Source organism: Mustela lutreola, chromosome 16 (genome assembly GCF_030435805.1).
Source record: "Mustela lutreola isolate mMusLut2 chromosome 16, mMusLut2.pri, whole genome shotgun sequence".
NCBI lineage: Eukaryota > Metazoa > Chordata > Mammalia > Carnivora > Mustelidae > Mustela > Mustela lutreola.
In genome coordinates, this window is record NC_081305.1 from 13,840,136 (window position 1) to 13,857,619 (window position 17,484).

Consider the following 17,484-nt stretch of genomic DNA (forward strand, 5'->3'; position numbering starts at 1 on the left):
CCACTGAGCCACCCAGGCGCCCCACAATTTTCTTTTTTTTTAAGATTAATTTTGTAGTGAGCCTGTGTGCAAGTGGTGGCGGAGGGGGGATGAGAGACCAAGGGAGAGGGAGAATCTCAAGTAGAGTCCCAGCTGAGTGTGGAGCCCTGCTCCCTGGGATCCTCACCTGAGCCAAAATCAAGAGTTGGATGCTTAACTGACAGCCAGCCACCCAGGTACCCCCTCAGCCTATAGTTCTTCACAATTTTTTGGTACCACTTCTGGAACTCTTGAGGACATAAGTATTAGATCTTTTGCTATTGCCCTATAGACTTCTGGGACGTTTTTCACTTGGAAATTTTTAAAAATCTCTTTTTCAAATTGGATAGTTTTTATTGATTTATGTTCAAGTGCCCTGGCTCTTTCCTCTGTCATTTCCATCCTGCTGTTGAGCCCATCAGTGATTTTCCTTACCTTGGTTATTGTTCGTTTTTCAATTCTAAAATTTCTGTTTGTTTCCTCTTTATATCTTTTTTTTTTTTTAAGATTTTATTTACTTATTTCACAGCCAGAGATCAAAAGTAGGCAGAGAGAGAGGAAGGGAAGCAGGCTCCTCACTGAGCAGAGACCCCGATGTGGGGCTTAATCCCAGGACTCTGGGATCTTGACCCAAGCTGAAGGCAGCTGAGCCACCCAGGCACCCTCCTCTTTGTATCTTTTGTTTCTTTTCCTTTTTATTTTATTTTTTTTTAAAGATTTATTTACAAGAGTGAGACTGTGGGTGGGGGAGGGGTTGAGGGAGACAGTCCTCAAGCATATACCCTATGGAGCCTGGAGCCTGACTAGAGGCTCTATCTCCTGATCACGGGGATCCTGACCTCAGCCGAAACCAAGAGTTGGACACTTAGCTGAATGAGCCATCCAGGCACTCTCTTGCTTCTGTTTAAGGACTACTCATGTTGCTCTAAGTATAGCTAGTTCATTAATTCTCACTGCGGCATAGTAGTTTGCTGTATGCGCCTGTCATATTTTATTTGTCCTCACATAATGTTCTGCCACCTCCTTACTACTATAGGATCCTTATACATGTGTCTTCATGGCTCTCTGTACAAATTTCTTTGAGGGTATATGTTCAGGAATGGGATTGTGAGATCCTAAGGTATATGTGTACATTACCTTACATATTAAGACATACATTTTAGGGGCGCCTGGGTGGCTCCGTGGGTTGAGCTTCTGCCTTCAGCTCAGGTCATGGTCTTGGGGTCCTGGGATTGGGCCCTGCATCGGGCGCTCTGCTCAGCAGGGAGCCTGCTTCCCCCTCTCCCTCTGTCTGCCTCTCTGCCTACTTGTGATCTCTCTCTGTCAAATAAATAAGTAAAATCTTAAGGAAAAAAAAAAGGACATACATTTTATTGAGTACTGTTAGACTGGTAGAGTATTACTCACCCTTGCAAAGGAAGTAAATCCTGTCATGCTACAAAATGGACTCAGACTTTACTATTATATATGTGTCAGAGTCTATAAACAAAAATAAACAATATGTTTTCTTTAGCCATTCATCTATCAGTGAACATTTGGGTTACTTCTACCTCTTGGCTGTAGTAAATAATGCTGCTAGGAACAGGGGTGTGCAGATACCTTTTTGAAATACTATTTTCAGTTATTTTGGATATATACCCAGAAGCGGGATTGCTGGATCATATGGTAGTTCTATTTTCAGTTTTTTAAGGAACTACCATACTGTTTTTCCCTAGTGGTACTCCATTTTTTAGTGTCACCAATAGTGGTACACAGGGTCTCAAGTTTTTTTCCATCTCCTTTCCACCACTTTTTTTTAAGATTTTATTTATTTGACAGAGTACAGGCAGAGGGAGCTACAGAGGGAGAGGGAGAAGCAGGTTTCCTACTGGTCATGATCCCAGGGTCCTGGGCTTAAACAAATTCCATATCTGGGATCATGACCTGAGCCAAAGACCATTGCTTAACTGAGCCACTGAAGCACCCTTACCTTTTTTTAAAAAAAGATTTATTTATTATTTATTTATTTATTTTAGAGAAAGCACACGCGGGGTGGGGGGATACAGGGAAGGGGGAGCAGACTTCTTGCTGAGTGTGGAGCCTCACACAGGGGTCTGTCCTGTGACCCCGAGATCATGACCCCAGCTGAAACAAAGAGTTGGTTGCTCAACTGACTGAGCCATCTGGGTGCACCCACAGTTTTCCTTTTTTAGGCAACTCATTTAACTTCAGTTTTCTACTCTGGTTAGCTGAAATGTAAATCTGGGGTTGCTTTGGTAGAGATCTAGGTTCCTGTGTGTGTGTGTGTGTGTATAGTCTTTATGCTTAATACATTCTTCTCCAGAACCACATAGCATCCTTCCTCTGATACATGTCCCTAGAGGCTCGCTCTTGTGCACTATGTCTGTAGGCCCTTTTCCTTTCTGCCTTCCAGTTGGGGGTAAATGGGAGGTACCAGGAGACCAGAGGGCAGGAGGAATGAGGGCTAGGTATTTATTTCCCTTTTCCTTTCCTGCCAGATTGCTGCAAATTGTCTGCATGCCTCTACCAATGACCTTGATTCCTGTCTGGAGATCCTCTTCATATAGCTACCCCTGGGAGGTTTCAGTTCTTCATCTTGCCTTTACAGGCCTGGATGTGTGGTTCTGGGGCAGTACACTGTCCTTTCTTGGTTTCTCTAAACCTTACCCACACCTTTGTACATAGTCTGTTCTTCTCCAATTACCCAGGTTGGGGATGCTAATCTGTTTTCAGCTTGAACCCTGATCGTTAGAGTCCCTGAATAGGCCCTGTGATTTTATTTACTGCTTAAGATTTGAACAAAAAAATGTTATTACTGAATGATGAAATTAGTAATTTGGATTTATTTTTATGTGCCTTCCACAGGTTTACAGTAGCTTTTGGAGTTTCTCTTCCCCATAACATCCCCAGCTAAAAGATTGTGTGAAATATAAACAACTTGGCCACACCTCAGTATTTTCAATTTTCGTCACAGAATTGGATTTCTATTTACAGCATAAAACATTTGTTAAGCACCTCTTTCAGAGAATTTTAGCACTTTTCTTCTTCAGAGTTCATTTTCTTATGCCTTTGAATTTTTTTTCCCCAGGCTGTTTAAGTGTGGTTCAAAATGAGCATTTGTAGACACTAACCATCTTGGGTAAATATGTGAAATAAAAATGTCTTTACACCCTCCAGCATTTCATGAAGCTAAAACCACTCCTTTGTTACCTAACATGTGTCTTTCAGTGTCTGGCTCACTTTAGGTACCTATTCTGGTGAATTAACTTTTTTGGTAAACTTAATTTCCCTAAATATCTATTAATGTATTTATCAGCTTTGCTTTTTTTTCTGTTTATGTCCCATTAACTTTTGCCTATTTTTTAAATGGAGAGATGTATTGTTTTTGTTTTGAATTTATTTTATTTATCTATTTAAGATTTTAATTAATTTATTTATTTGACAGAGATCACAAGTAGGCAGAGAGGCAGGCAGAGAGGGGAAGGGAAGCAGGCTCCCTGCTGAGCAGAGAGCCCGATGTGGGGCTCTATCCCAGGACCCTGGGATCATGACCTGAGCTGGAGGCAGCTGCTTAACTGACTGAGCCACCCACGTGGTCCTTTATTTATTTATTTATCTCTTTTTGAGATTTTTTTTTTTTTTTTAAGATTTTTTATTTATTTATTTGTCAGAGAGAGTGAGCGAGAGCTAGCATAGGCAGACAGAGTGGAAGGCAGAGTCAGAGGGAGAAGCAGGCTCCCTGCGGAGGGAAAGGAGCCGGATGTGGGACTCGATCCCAGGACGCTGGGATCATGACCTGAGCTGAAGGCAGCTGCTTAACCAACTGAGCCACCCAGGCATCCCTCTTTTTGAGATTTTATTTATTTGTCAGAGCAAGAACACAAGCAGGGGTAGTAGCAGGCAGAGGGAGAAGCAGGCTCCCTGCTGAGCAAGAAGTTTGATGTTGGGCTCGGCCAGCAGCCTGGGATCATGACCTAAGCTCAAGGCGGATGCTTAACGTACTGAGCCACCCACGCATCCCTGCTTTGATTTTTTAAAAATGTTTCTTATTCCTGTCAGAACTCTCCCTTTTGCCCTTTTCCCCCTTCACTGTAGTTTTTTTAAAGGACCCCCCCCTCCCCTTTCCCTTCTAACATTCTTCTCCCCTTTCCAAGACTGCATTTGTGCATTTCAAATGCACTTTAATGTTTCTTCTTAGGAGGCTGGGCATTTGGACGCTTGCTTCTTACAGATAGAGGACTTTCGGGTTTCTGGTTGTGGTTTTACATCCATATTAGACCTGCTGCTAGTTTTTCTCTTTTGTCCTCCTCAAACTTTCTTGCCTATTTTGTTTTCTGCTAAGGCATGTGGTTGATGCTTTGTGCATGGGAGAGTGCCTGATAGGAATTGTTAGCTTGTTCTTGTGTTTGTTTAGTGATACCTACTATTCCGTTCATCTTAAAGGTAAGGAAAATGATGCTCAGAGTGGTTAAATGACATAAGCAAAGGTTGTTAAGAACAGAAGTGAGCATTGAGAATCAAGACTCTGTTAACCTTTTTTTTTTTTTTTTTTTAATTTTATTTTTTTAAGATTTTATTTATTTGACAGAGATCACAAGTAGGCAGAGAGGCAGGCAGAGAGAGAAAGAGGAGGAAGCAGACTCCCTGCCGAGCAGAGAGCCCAATGTGGGACTCGATCCCAGGATCCTGAGATCATGACCCGAGCCAAAGGCAGTGGCTTAACCCACTGAGCCACCCAGGCGCCCCTAGACTCTGTTAACCTTTGCTGCGTTGCTGGTCTACAGAGTCCTTTTCACATTTCAAGCCTAGGTGCACATCCTTCTTGGAAGCTTTCCAGAGCTCCATGGCAGAATGGATGTTCTTCATAGCTCTTGACTTACACTGACTCTCGGTGGAAGAGCATCTGAGTTAGGAATATCAAGACCATGTTTACATTTTTAACTACAGTTGTAATATTTTTGGTAAGTGGTCACCCTGTGTGGCTAATACTGTATATGGGCTTTGAACCCAAATCTTGCCCTTACTCATCTGTGGTGAGACCAATGAGCTGATGGATATGAAGGGCAGGGCTGGCACCCAGTGAGGTTTTTCCTCTGTGCTCCTTTTCTTGTGTTAGCTCTTTATCATAGGCTCGCACACAGTGTGCCTATACTCTCTTTTAAATGTTTGTTTGTCAGAGGAGATGGTCATAAATTACTGGACAATTGTAAGCGCTTTTGTGGTGCTGAGTAATGCACCATACTTATTTTTTTCTTTGTCGTTTCTGACATCTTCTGGCCCCTATCTCGGGCAATGACCAGTCTGTTTTCTGTATCTGTGAGCTTGTGGGTAGTGATTTTTTTTTTTTTTTCCCAGATTCCACACATATTCCACTTATGATAAGGTGATCTTGATTAGTGTTTTCTGGTAAGTTAATACTTTGCTTTTCTAAGTAGCAAAGGAATTTGTATCATTACTTGTCTTTTGATAGAAATTCTAAATTATAGGCTTTCTGAGGTGGGTTTTGTTCATAATATTAGCTCTACTGTTAGTCTTATTGGGTTTGAAAAGCGTTTACATAGAGTGATAATTAAATCTTTTTCCTTCCTTTGTTTATATGTGTATTTGCATTTTTTAAAGATTTTATTTATTTGACAGAGAAAGATCATAAGTAGGCAGAGACGCAGGCAGAGAGAGAGAGAGAAGCAGGCTTCCCGGTGAGCAAAGAGCCCAATGCGGGGCTCCATCCCAGGATCCTGAGATCATGACCCGAGCCGAAGGCAGCTTAACCCATTGAGCTACCCAGGCACCCCGTATATTTGCATTTTTAAACTCAGAATATGGGGTCATACTCCATATATGTAGTCCTGCCTTTTAATATATTTTCTCATCAGTAAATATGTTTTAAAAATTTTAGTGGCTACATAAAATGCCATCACAAATATACTATAGTTTAATAAGCAATATTTGTTCATTATTCTAATTTTTTGGTCTTAAAAATGTGCTGATAAATATTTTCATATAAAAGTCTGAATGAACCTCTGTTTCTTTTTTATTTATCAGTTTATTTATTTGACGGGGGGTGGGATCACAAGTAGGCAGAGAAGCAGGCAGAGAGAGTGGGAGAAGCAGGCTCCCGGCCAAGCAGAGAGCCTGATCTCTCGATCCCAGGACCCTGAGATCATGACCTGAGCTGAAGGCAGAGGCTTAACCCACTGAGCCACCCAGGCACCCTGAACCTCTGTTTCTTTAGGCTAAATTACTAGGAATAGAATTAATAAGTCAAAATGTATGTTTTTAAGCCTCTTAAAAATATTTATAATACTGGGGTGCCTGGGTGGCTCAGTGGGTTAAAGCCTCTGCCTTCGGCTCAGGTTATGATCCCAGGGTCCTAGGATGGAGCCCCGCATCCGGCTCTCTGCTCAGCAGGGAGCCTACTTCTTCCTCCCTCTCTCTCTGCCTGCCTCTCTGCCTACTTGTGATCTCTATCTGTCTAATAAAATAAATAAAATCTTTAAAAAAAAAGAAAAAAATATTTATAATACTAAAGTTTTGTTCTCGTGTATATTGATGCATCACACAATCGATGCTTAGAGATTAGTTAAGAACCACAGAGAAATCTTGACATTTTTCTGTCATACCTGTGATTCTACCAGACCCCTGATACTGTTATCTTTTATCTTTGAAACCGTATCCAAGCAAGTGGCCAAAGAGGTCAAACTTCTAATAAGCTCCAGAGCACCACTTAAGTACTTGTTTACTATTTTGTAGTTACTGAGGTAATAGTTTTCTTTAACTAGACTGTGAACTCCATGAGGGCAATAACTGTGTCTCTGTTTTCAGTGCCATTGTGTCTCTGTCTCAGTCACAGTACTGTAGGCATTCAATGAATATTTGTTGAAAGGGATTAAACAATGTATGTTATTAAAATTTTTGTACTGAAGTGCTATAGGAGTGTATGATTAAGATTGTTTACTTGGGTTTTGGATTTAGATGCACTTAGATTTTTTTCTTCATTATACCACTCAGTTGCTGGTTGATCATGGACCCAGGACCGCATATAGCAAATGATAGTCCTAGTTACTGTTTTTCTGGCTGTCTTTCTATCTCCCATCCATCTCTGGTTATGGAGGCCTTGAAAACAAGGATACTGTCTGGATCTAGTTAACACCAGAACCTACCACAGCGCCTGTTCTCTTATAAATAATTGCCAAATTGAAGTTTTGAATTTGATTATGTGAGATGTTACGGCATAAACTGTAATTAATGCCATTCTTCAGCTGTACTGAACTTGTGTTCCTCTGAAAGTTTCTTGTTCTCTCTGGTACCTGGAGTTTACATACAGCACTTCCTCTGCCTGAGGTGGTCACATCCTCTTTTTACCTTACAAATAATTTATCCTTTAGGACCTGACTTAGACTTCAGTTCTCCCGGAAAGCATTCTGTCATGTCTCAGAGATTGGGTGTCTTTCTTAATCTTGGCCCTACTGACATTTGGGCTGGATAATTTTTTTGTTGTGGGGTTCTGTCCTGAGCATTGTAGAATGTTTAGCAGTATTCCTGGCATCTACCCACCAGATGCCAATAGCATCCCTTCCAGTCATGACAACCCAGGATGTCTCTAGTCATTGCCAGATGTCCCATGTGGGGCCAAAGTCACTTTCAGTTGAAAACAACTCTAAAATTACACCTCTTGGGGCGCCTGGGTGGCTCAGTGGGTAAAGCCGCTGCCTTCGGCTCGGGTCATGATCTCAGGGTCCTGGGATCGAGTCCCACATCGGGCTCTCTGCTCAGCGGGGAGCCTGCTTCCTCCTCTCTCTCTCTCTCTGCCTGCCTCTCTGCCTACTTGTGATCTCTCTCTGTCAAATAAATAAATAAATAAATAATCTTTAAAATTACACCTCTTACCAAATAGTATTATAGTTGTCAGGTTTTCTTAGCTGTTTTTGTCCATAGAATAAATTCCTTTGAGGGGAAGGACTGTACCCTCCACCCCTTTTATTTTCTTAAATCTTAAGCATTTAGCTATTGTCTGATGTAGAAATATTCGGTAAATATTTGTTGAGTGGATTGAACATAATTCAGTTATGGATCCTAGATATTTCATGACATACAAGCCCACTGTAAACTGAGACTTAGGTTAATTATTTAATGTATAAAGGCTTCTGGAGGCAATTTTACAAAAGGAGAATACATCTGTTATTTCTTTTTAGTGGTTTTTGCACAAGTGGACAAATATCCCTAGTGTTTTTCCTTACATTGAATATCTTTTTTGGTTTGTCTGTTTATCGGTTAGTTTGTTAGACCTAACTTTTGTTTGGATGTTATATGTTTTGAAGTTCAAGTCCAGAATTCATTGAGAGGCATAGAATTTGTGCTTTTTCAGTATGGCATGAACAATGGTATACCCCCTTGTGGGTGGAGAGGAGTGGTTTTGTTGACTATAACTTTGCTGTTTATTCAGAGTTTTGGTAAATAGCCTCTTGTTAAATTTTATAGAGCAGTTTTTTTTTTTCTTGGACTTCTCATTCCTTTGTATATTTTTTTGTATATCGGTAAATACTAATATTTTTGTGATCTTAGGCACTAACTTGAATTAGTAGAAGGACTTGAGGCACTAGTGGGAGAATATTTTTGAATTTGGTTCTAAATTTGATAATCTTTCCTCATCACTGCCCTAATGAGATTTTGGGGAGAAGTAGAAGCTGTTCCTGCTGCTGCTTTGTTTTTTTATCAACCCACTTCTACACTGATACATAGATATTAATTTTATCCATTACCAAGTCTTTTAGCTCTGTCTTACCTTCTCCCAGTTAGTTCTCCACACAACCAAAATGATCTTTAAGTAGTGTGAATCAGAGGTGCTTGGGTGGTTCAGTGGGTTAAGCCTCTGCCTTCAGCTCACATCTTGGTCTCAGGGTCCTGGGATCAAGCCCTGCTCTGCTCAGTGGGGAGCCTGCTTCCCATCTTTCTCTGCCTGCTTCTCTGCCTACTTGTGGACCTCTCTCTCTGTCAGATAAATAAAATCTTAAAAAAAAAAAAAAACCAACTGTGAATCAGATCATGTTGTTTTGCCTGTATTAGGAAACCATTCTAGTTTATAGTGTCAGCTAATCTACCCTGTAACTGGAATAATTTCAACTTGAAAGTAGTAACTGTGCATTCTCTTTTTCCAGGAGGAACAGCACAGCATGCTGGGCTCTGGATTTAAAGCTGAGCGTTTACGAGTCAATTTGAGATTAGTCATAAACCGTCTTAAACTGTTGGAGAAAAAAAAGAGTGAGTAATGCATGATTGCCTTATATTTTATTTCCCAAAATATGTCGCTGAGTTTCTGGCTCTGTCAGGCTCTTTCAGGCTAGTACTGTGAAGTCTTATGGATTCGATATCCTTTAAGCTTTAGATATATTATGGGTGCTCTTTGTGACAAGTAAGATTGAATCAGTTCTGTTGCAGGGAATAAGGTAGAAGTTTCTGGCTGCAACAGCAATATTCTCATCTAGACAAAGGAACAAATTCTAGAGCCTGGATGAGTTGGGACCAGATTTGCTAAGAGAGAAGTGAGCTAGGATATACTAGAAACACCCACTTTGCTCTTGGAGTAGAAGTCTCCTGCAGACCAGGGCCCAGTGTACTGCTGTTATGTGACTGGATGGGATTTGTGCCTTAGCGGAACTGGCCCAGAAAGCGAGGAAAGAGATTGCTGACTATCTGGCTGCTGGGAAAGATGAACGAGCTCGGATTCGAGTGGAGCACATTATCCGAGAAGACTACCTTGTGGAGGCCATGGAGATTCTGGAGCTGTATTGTGATCTGCTGCTGGCTCGGTTTGGCCTCATCCAGTCTATGAAGTAAGATATTTTCTCTCTTTTTTTTCCTAAATCTTAATTTAGGTATGATTTATAGAAAAAACGGTTCTTTTGTGTACAATTTGATGAGTTTGAACATATGCATATACCTGCATACCATCACCACAATCAAGGCAGTAAACATTTCTTACCTCCAAGTTTCCTTGTGTCCCCCTGCCTCACACTCTTTTTGTAAGAACACACAACATCAGATCTCTGCCCTCTTAACATTTTTTAAAAAGGTGTATGTTTATTTTAGAGAGAAAGAGCATGCATGCGCCGGCGGGGTTGGGGGGGTGGAGAGATGGGTAGAGGAGCAGAGGGAGAGAATCCCAAGCACACTCCCTGCTGAGCGCGGAGCATGAAATGGGGCCTTGATCTCAAGACTGTGAGATCATGACCGGAGCTAAAACCAGGTGCCTAACACTCAACCAACTGAGCCACGCAGGCGCTCCTCTGCTCTTGTCACGTTTTCAATTAGCAATAATCATGCCTCGGATAAACCTCATTGGCTACGATACTGCCACTGCGCAAAGCTGCTCGTCACGTTTTTAAGTGCTTAGTATAGTATTGTTAACTATATGCGCAGTGTTGTTCAGTAGGTCTCTACAACTGTATAGCTGTAATGAAGTGAAAGAAGATATTTTGAAGACCTAGATCAAATCATCTTTTTGAGAAAGGGAATTTGAGAAAGGAGTAATACTGGTCTCCTACTGTATGTGGGGGAATAGCACTAGGGGACTACTTCACATACTTGAGTACCTTTTTCCTAATATTTTTAATGGAAGGCCTGATCTCCATGTAGACAACTGAAAAGAAAATAAGGACTCTAAAATCAAAACGTCTAAGTTTGAGTCTTGGGTCTACCATTTCCTGGCTTTGTGACCCTGGGCTTGTCAGTTAATTTCCCCAGAAGTGAAATAGGATGATGAATAAGGCTAGAAGCCCTGGAATTATTTATGAGAGTCCAGTGAGGTTCATGAAAGAACTTTAGAGGCTATCAAGCATATGATACAAATTCTAGGATTTTTTTGGTTTGTATTAAAGAATTTTTATTTTTTTAAAGATTTTACTTAGGTGTTACCTAGGTGGCTCAGTTGGTTAAATATCGGTGTTTGGCTCAGGTCATGATCCTAGAGTTCTGGGATTGAGTCCCATATTGGACTCCCTGCTCAGCCTCGGCCCCACCCCACCCCCCTGCCCCCAACTTCTGCTCTCTCTGGCTTACTCTTGCAAATAAAAAAAAATTTTTTTTTAATTGATTTGAGAGAGAATGGGAGCGAGTGAGCACAAGCAGGGGAGGAGCAGAGGGGAAGGGAGGGAAGGGAGAAGCAAACTCCTCACTGAGCGGGGGGCCTGACAACAGAGCTTGAGCCCGGGACTCTGGGATCATGACCTTGGTAGTCCAGGTGCCCCTGTTTCAGAGAATATTATATTTTATTACTTTTTTTCCTTAACTAGGGAACTAGACTCTGGTCTGGCTGAATCCGTGTCTACGCTGATATGGGCTGCTCCTCGGCTCCAATCAGAAGTGGCTGAGTTGAAAATAGTGAGTACAGGGAGTTTCAGTGATGTCTGTAGTTTGTCATATTTTTAGGTTGGTTAATATAAATCACTTCTGCTTCTTTGACCAGATTATTTTGTACCTTTTACATGCTGTCTGAAATGGGCTTTATGAATTTGTCTTACCTCCTTTTCAGGACTTATATAATGTAATAGAACAGTGTTTTGAGACTTGAATAATTTCTTTTAAGGAGCAAATTTTTGTGTATCTCCAGTTTTGTTTTATTTCTAGTGTAATATTACTTAAGTATATTCAAGAGGAAAAGTTCTTAACTCTAAACCAGTAAAGTTAGAAAGATGTTTTGCTTCATTCATTAATTCCACAGATATTCTTTGGGTGTATGTTACAAGTTAGGTGGAACCTGAGGGTACAGTAGTGAGTAAAATATGATACCAGCCCCACTCTTGGAGCTTTAAAATCTAGCAAAAGAGATAGACATTAAAAACTTCTCCATTACAACATGGATATGGCACTGACTGCCAGGATATAAATTCAGTTTAGTTCTTTCCTGTTTTTCCATTTTTGCCTTTTTTGTTTTATTCTATAGATTGTTTCAGTCTTACCTCCTGACCTGTCTTTTGAGATTTTTTTAAAATTCTCTCAATATATACTTAATAGTCTGTTGCTTTTGTTTCATAGCTATACTGTCTTTTAACTGAGAATATATTATTTTAAGATCTTATTTATTTATTTGACAGAGATCACAAGTAGCTATTCCATCGAATAGCTTAGGATTCTGTTCAGATCACAGATCTGATCCTGTCTCTACCCCTTGCTTTAAAGCCCTTTGGTAGCTGCTGTTCTTGTGATAGGAGCAGTTCCTAACATGGCTCTGTATTATGTGGTGCCGTTGTGCCTTTCTTTCTTCATTTCCTATCACACTCCTCCCTGGGGCTCAACAATGCCTCTAATTCAGCTTGAGGATTGACCCTGTTTTTCCACCAGAGGCCTTTGCACATGCTGTTTTCTTTTCCTAGAATGTTTGTCTTCCCTCCCTCTTAACTCCTAGTCCTCCTTTACCTCTCAGCGGAGCATCCCTTTCTTTAGGAAGCCTTCCTTACCTGACTTCTTTTTTCCCTTTTTTAAAGATTTTATTTATTTGAGAGCAAGCGAGCACAAAGTAGTGGGAGGCGTAGGAGGGGAAGGGAGAAGATCTTGAACAGACTCCGTGCTAAGCAAGGAGCCCAGTGTGGGGTTTGATCCCACAAGCCTGAGAGCTAAAACCAAGAATTGGACGGACAACCGACTCAGCTACCCAGGCACCTCCTTACCTGACTTTTTTTTATCAAATTTAATTTCGCTGTTCTAAGTTATTGACAGTGTGGTGTACTTTTCCTTGGTGACACTTACTATGGCTGCATTTGGGTTTGTTTTTTTTTTTTTAATTTATTTATTTTATTTATTTATTTGACAGAGAGATCACAAGTAGGCAGAGAGGCAGGCAGAGAGAGGAGGGGAAGCAGGCTCCCTGCTGAACAGAGAGCCCGATGTGAGGCTCGATCCCAGGACCCTGAGATCATGACCCAAGCTGAAGGCAGAGGCTTAACCCACTGAGCCATCCAGGCGCCACACTGCATTTGTATCTTTGTGTGATAAATGACTGCTTTCCTCAGAGATTTTAAGACTATAAGGGTACAAACAGTGTCTTTTTATAGCATCTATCATAAGGTTTATGATTGAATATGGCACATAGTTACAGCTCAGTGGATGGGTAGATAAACAAATATGAATACGTATTCCTAAAATTTTACAGGCCTGGTTTTTTTGAAATCCTGTAATAGAAGCATGGTTACTATTGATAGGAAGCTTGAAGCAGTCTGTAAGAATGGTTTGCACCCTCATTCACTGTTCTTTTCTCTCTTTAGGTTGCTGATCAGCTCTGTGCCAAGTATAGCAAGGAATATGGCAAGCTATGTAGGACCAACCAGATTGGAACTGTGAATGACAGGGTAATGAACACACTTGTTAAACAAGATGGAGTAGGCAGGGTGTGGGCATGTTCTCTTGCATGGATTGTAGTGGGTCTTCTTGTATGGCTGAGTTAGTCTAGGGTTGCATATTTATAGTGAGGGTGAGAAGGCTCTCAGACTGGTAGTGCAGTCAAGTCCTTACCTCTTCCCTCGACTTCTGATTGTGATGCCCGCAGTTCTTTGTGCCCTTTGTGATTTGTGGAGGTTGAAGTGAGGTGATAGAGAGTGGATGGATTCAGATGTGGAAGGCGGCATTATCAGTCTTACCAACACCTGTGTCATGTGTAACCAGAGACCATGAGAGGGGCATGGGTTTGTAATAATGCTTCATGAGTGAAAAAAAATCCTTTAACTGGTCAGAACCTCCTTTTTTCTCAATTTACCTATAAAATAAGAGGAACAGAGTTTAAAAGTGAGTCAGGTTAGACTTAGGCTAATTGGCATATATTTTAACCCTGGGTCTTTTACTAACAGCTAATGCACAAACTGAGTGTGGAAGCCCCACCTAAAATCCTGGTGGAGAGATACCTGATTGAAATTGCCAAGAACTACAATGTGCCCTATGAGCCTGACTCTGTGGTCATGGTAAGTATAGAGTCTTACAGAGTACAGAGGGGGAGATGAATCTCTGGATATCACTTTCTTTAAAAATAACCATATTCTTTATGGTAAAGTTTGTGTGTGGGAGATTAAGCCTTTGTCTATTTAGTGTTTTTTTGGTAATGATAGATATGCCTGCATTTCTCGAAGAGTATTTGAAGATCAAATGAGATGAATGACTGAAAAGCACTTAGAAAAGGTACAAACCTTGATGCAAATTCAAAAATGGCACTATTACTGCTTTTTTATGAAGTTCAAGGAATTGAAGCAAGAAGTGCCCCAAGACCCCAAATGGATTCTGAAACTAAGTGTTAGGTGCCTGCTATGTTAGGTGGTGCACAGAAAGCTGAGAATACAGAGATAAAAACAAGATCACTGGGCACCTGGGTGGCTCAGTGGGTTAAGCCACTGCCTTCGGCTCAGGTCATGATCTCAGGGTCCTGGGATCGAGTCCCACGTCGGGCTCTCTGCTCAGCAGGGAGCCTGCTTCCTTCTCTCTCTCTCTCTGCCTGCCTCTCCGTGTACTTGTGATTTCTCTCTGTCAAATAAATAAATAAAATATTTAAAAAAAAAAAAAAAAAAAAAAAAAAAAACAAGATCACTGTCCTGAAGAAGTTTACAGTGTAAGGGGGGCAAGTATACAAATAGTAATAATTCAGTTAAGATCAGTGGGTTGTAGTGGGTTCTTTGGTGTGCTGCTCAGACAACTCCTCCCCATCCCAGATACATACACTTAAGGATAAGAGCATTTATTTCTCCAGCTTTTGAAAATATTGATGACTAGTGGCTCATACCCTCCAGCAGTAGCCCTCAGAAGAAAGCTGCTTCATCCAAAGTTGACCTCTGGGACAGCCTGTATTCAGTAACTGGGCTTTAAGGACTGTCCCAGTCAGGGGTACCTGTTACAGGCCCATTGTAGCCGCAGAGCTCCTTAAGAAATTAGGAGTTGTTGTGACGGCATGGCAGCCCATCCCTGTTTCCTTCACTCCCCCACAGGTCTTTATCCCAAGGGACTAGGCCAGTAAGCTTCCTCCACACTGGTCTCCATCTCAGAGTCTGCTTCTGGGGGAACCTGACCTGCCAGTGTGGGTTAATGATATGGGTTTCATTCTTCTTCTCAGGCAGAAGCTCCTCCTGGGGTAGAGACAGATCTTATTGATGTTGGATTCACAGATGATGTGAAGAAAGGGGGCCCTGGAAGAGGAGGAGGGGGTGGTTTCGCAGCACCAATTGGTGGACCTGATGGAACAGTACCAGTGCCTATGCCCATGCCTATGCCCATGCCCTCTCCAAGTACTCCTTTCTCCTACCCACTGCCAAAGGGACCAGTAAGTATTCACAGAAGCGTGGGTGTAAACTGTGGAAAATGTAACAGAAGCTGACACATTGGATGTATGAATACACTCAAGAGTTGTAGGTTGTCAAGAAGATTCTGCAGTAGGAACATTTGGTATTAGTGATTATATTGTGAAAAAATAGTAGGATTTGGAGAAAGTCTTGTTTAATGACGTGGGAAAATAGAGATGGCGCTAGAGAAACTTCTTGTAGGTTTACGGAATACCTTTGGGATCTGTTACAGGCATACTAGTAATTCCTTCCAAAAATGATTGCTACTTAGAAAAACCTCCTGTGTAGACAAGAAGGTAAAGGTCATTACTAGTAATAGGAAAGTCTGATTAGAATCTTCCCTTGTAGACATCAAAGCAGTTGATTAGTAATTTGAAGACTAGTCTTTGGCTCTAGATCTTTAAAAATCTGGAATCCTGGGCATTTTTTTCTCTTTTGAAGGTTTTGAATAATATACATATTGAAGATATATCTTGAATATTCACATTGAATATGTGTAGGTATTTCTCCCTTACCATACACAAACCTCAGAAATTGTGTTTCATGTCGCCTTTCTTCACTTGCAGTCGGATTTCAATGGATTGCCAGTGGGGACTTACCAGGCTTTTCCCAATATTCATCCACCTCAGATACCAGCAACTCCCCCATCGTATGAATCTGTAAGTGCTTGAGCCTCTTTTGTAAGCAGCAGGAGAGTGAATCCCATGAAGAGAGAGCAAAATAATGGCCACAGGGAAGGCAAAGTTTTGATCAATTCCTAGTTACCGGCATTGCTCTTGCTTTGGATTTTTGTGTTGCTTTAACATTACCCTGGAAATGGGGCGGCGGTGGTGGCAGTGGTGGCATCATTGGTGGCAATGCTTTGTTTGCAATTAAGCCAGGAATCAGGAAGGAGCTGATTTCTTAGAGAGTTCCAGTAGGGCACATACCTAGTCTTCGGGGTTTTTTTTTGTTGTTTTTTAACTAATGAGGCAGAGAATTGTATTGAGCTGGTATAGTCTTGTTGCTAGATTATAAGTGAAATATGGTTTTATAAATTCAGCACTGTGTAAAGGAGTGGTGGCCAGATTTGTTTTTAACTGAAGTGTCCAGTTAATAAATTTCAGCCTGTAGCATTAATTTTACATTTTCATCTTATAGATGAAACTTGGTATAAAATATGGTAATCATGCCTTGAATTGAATTGTTGGTGATTGCACAGCTTTGATTCAGAATTAGAGGGCTCCTTTTCTGTCAGCCTTGTTTCGTCAGCTAGTATGTGCCTTTTGAGACCCATTTCTATCTGATGCATTACAGAGAAAAGAAATTGGTAGAGCGTTTGCTGCGAGATCCCCCTCTTCCTGAACTTGTTTAGTTTTCTTTCCTTTGGTTTTCCCTTGGGCCTGGGTTTGCTTATGTTTCGGTCTTGCATGCATTGAAGCATTACCCACAACTGTTTCTAGGAATGAGGTAGAAGATCTTCAGTATTTGAGGACTTGGTTCTTGGAGATGCGTTCAGTGGGTTAGTGCTTTCTCTCTGCCCAGAAGGTGAAGGTATCAAAGAGAGGTGTTATGGTGTGGTAAGAATTTTCTTTTTCTCTGCTTGGTGGTTAAGAGTTTAACATGGTATCTGATTGGAAGATAAGGAAGGAGAACGGGGTGGAGGGGCAATTTCTTTGGAGCAGGTTCTGTTGCTTCTGCTGAGCAGCTTAGCTTTTGGAAAACACAGGGGCTTATACCAGTATGAGTACTTTGTCCACTAATGCTATTGCTTTCTCCCCTAGTAACAATCTTTGTATTTCAGGTTGATGACATTAATGCTGATAAGAATGTCTCTTCTGCACAGATTGTTGGTGAGTGTGAATCAGAAACCCTCAGTGCTGAACTGTTTTCTCATTACTGCTCATTCTTCAGAATAGTGTTCATGTTTGTGGCATTTTACCCACATGCCCTGTATGTAGTAGGTTCAGATAGAACTTAGGATTTCCCTCGTCCAAAAAGACAGTATCTTTATTATCTTATCTCCCAAGTTCCTTGTTTCTGTTACAGTTTTTCTTCCAACTTCAAGTTTTTCATGTTCCTGCTACTTCAGTTTCCATTGTACCTAGAACTACCAAAAGAGATCATTCAATCCATCTGGCTATCTTTCCATCTAGGTATACATAACATATTTTTTAAC

The 17,484-nt window shown here is 41.1% G+C and overlaps 1 protein-coding gene and 1 pseudogene across 3 annotated transcripts in view; one reads left to right on the forward strand and one right to left on the reverse strand.

The window, feature by feature from the left end:
* Positions 1 to 17,484, forward strand: part of IST1 (IST1 factor associated with ESCRT-III) — a 32,730-nt gene that overhangs the window by 12,029 nt on the left and 3,217 nt on the right. For 2 of the 3 annotated variants that reach the window (XM_059151257.1, XM_059151256.1), the window contains exons 2-9: positions 9,174 to 9,276; positions 9,668 to 9,848; positions 11,307 to 11,394; positions 13,275 to 13,358; positions 13,854 to 13,964; positions 15,101 to 15,307; positions 15,893 to 15,985; positions 17,110 to 17,158. In XM_059151257.1, coding sequence (XP_059007240.1) covers positions 9,189 to 9,276; positions 9,668 to 9,848; positions 11,307 to 11,394; positions 13,275 to 13,358; positions 13,854 to 13,964; positions 15,101 to 15,307; positions 15,893 to 15,985; positions 17,110 to 17,158 — 901 coding nt within the window. In that variant the 5' untranslated portion in view covers positions 9,174 to 9,188. The remainder of the gene's footprint in view (positions 1 to 9,173; positions 9,277 to 9,667; positions 9,849 to 11,306; positions 11,395 to 13,274; positions 13,359 to 13,853; positions 13,965 to 15,100; positions 15,308 to 15,892; positions 15,986 to 17,109; positions 17,159 to 17,484) is intronic. The other variant, XM_059151258.1, reaches the window with a different exon arrangement.
* On the reverse strand, positions 10,304 to 10,383 carry LOC131819049 (U4 spliceosomal RNA; annotated as a pseudogene).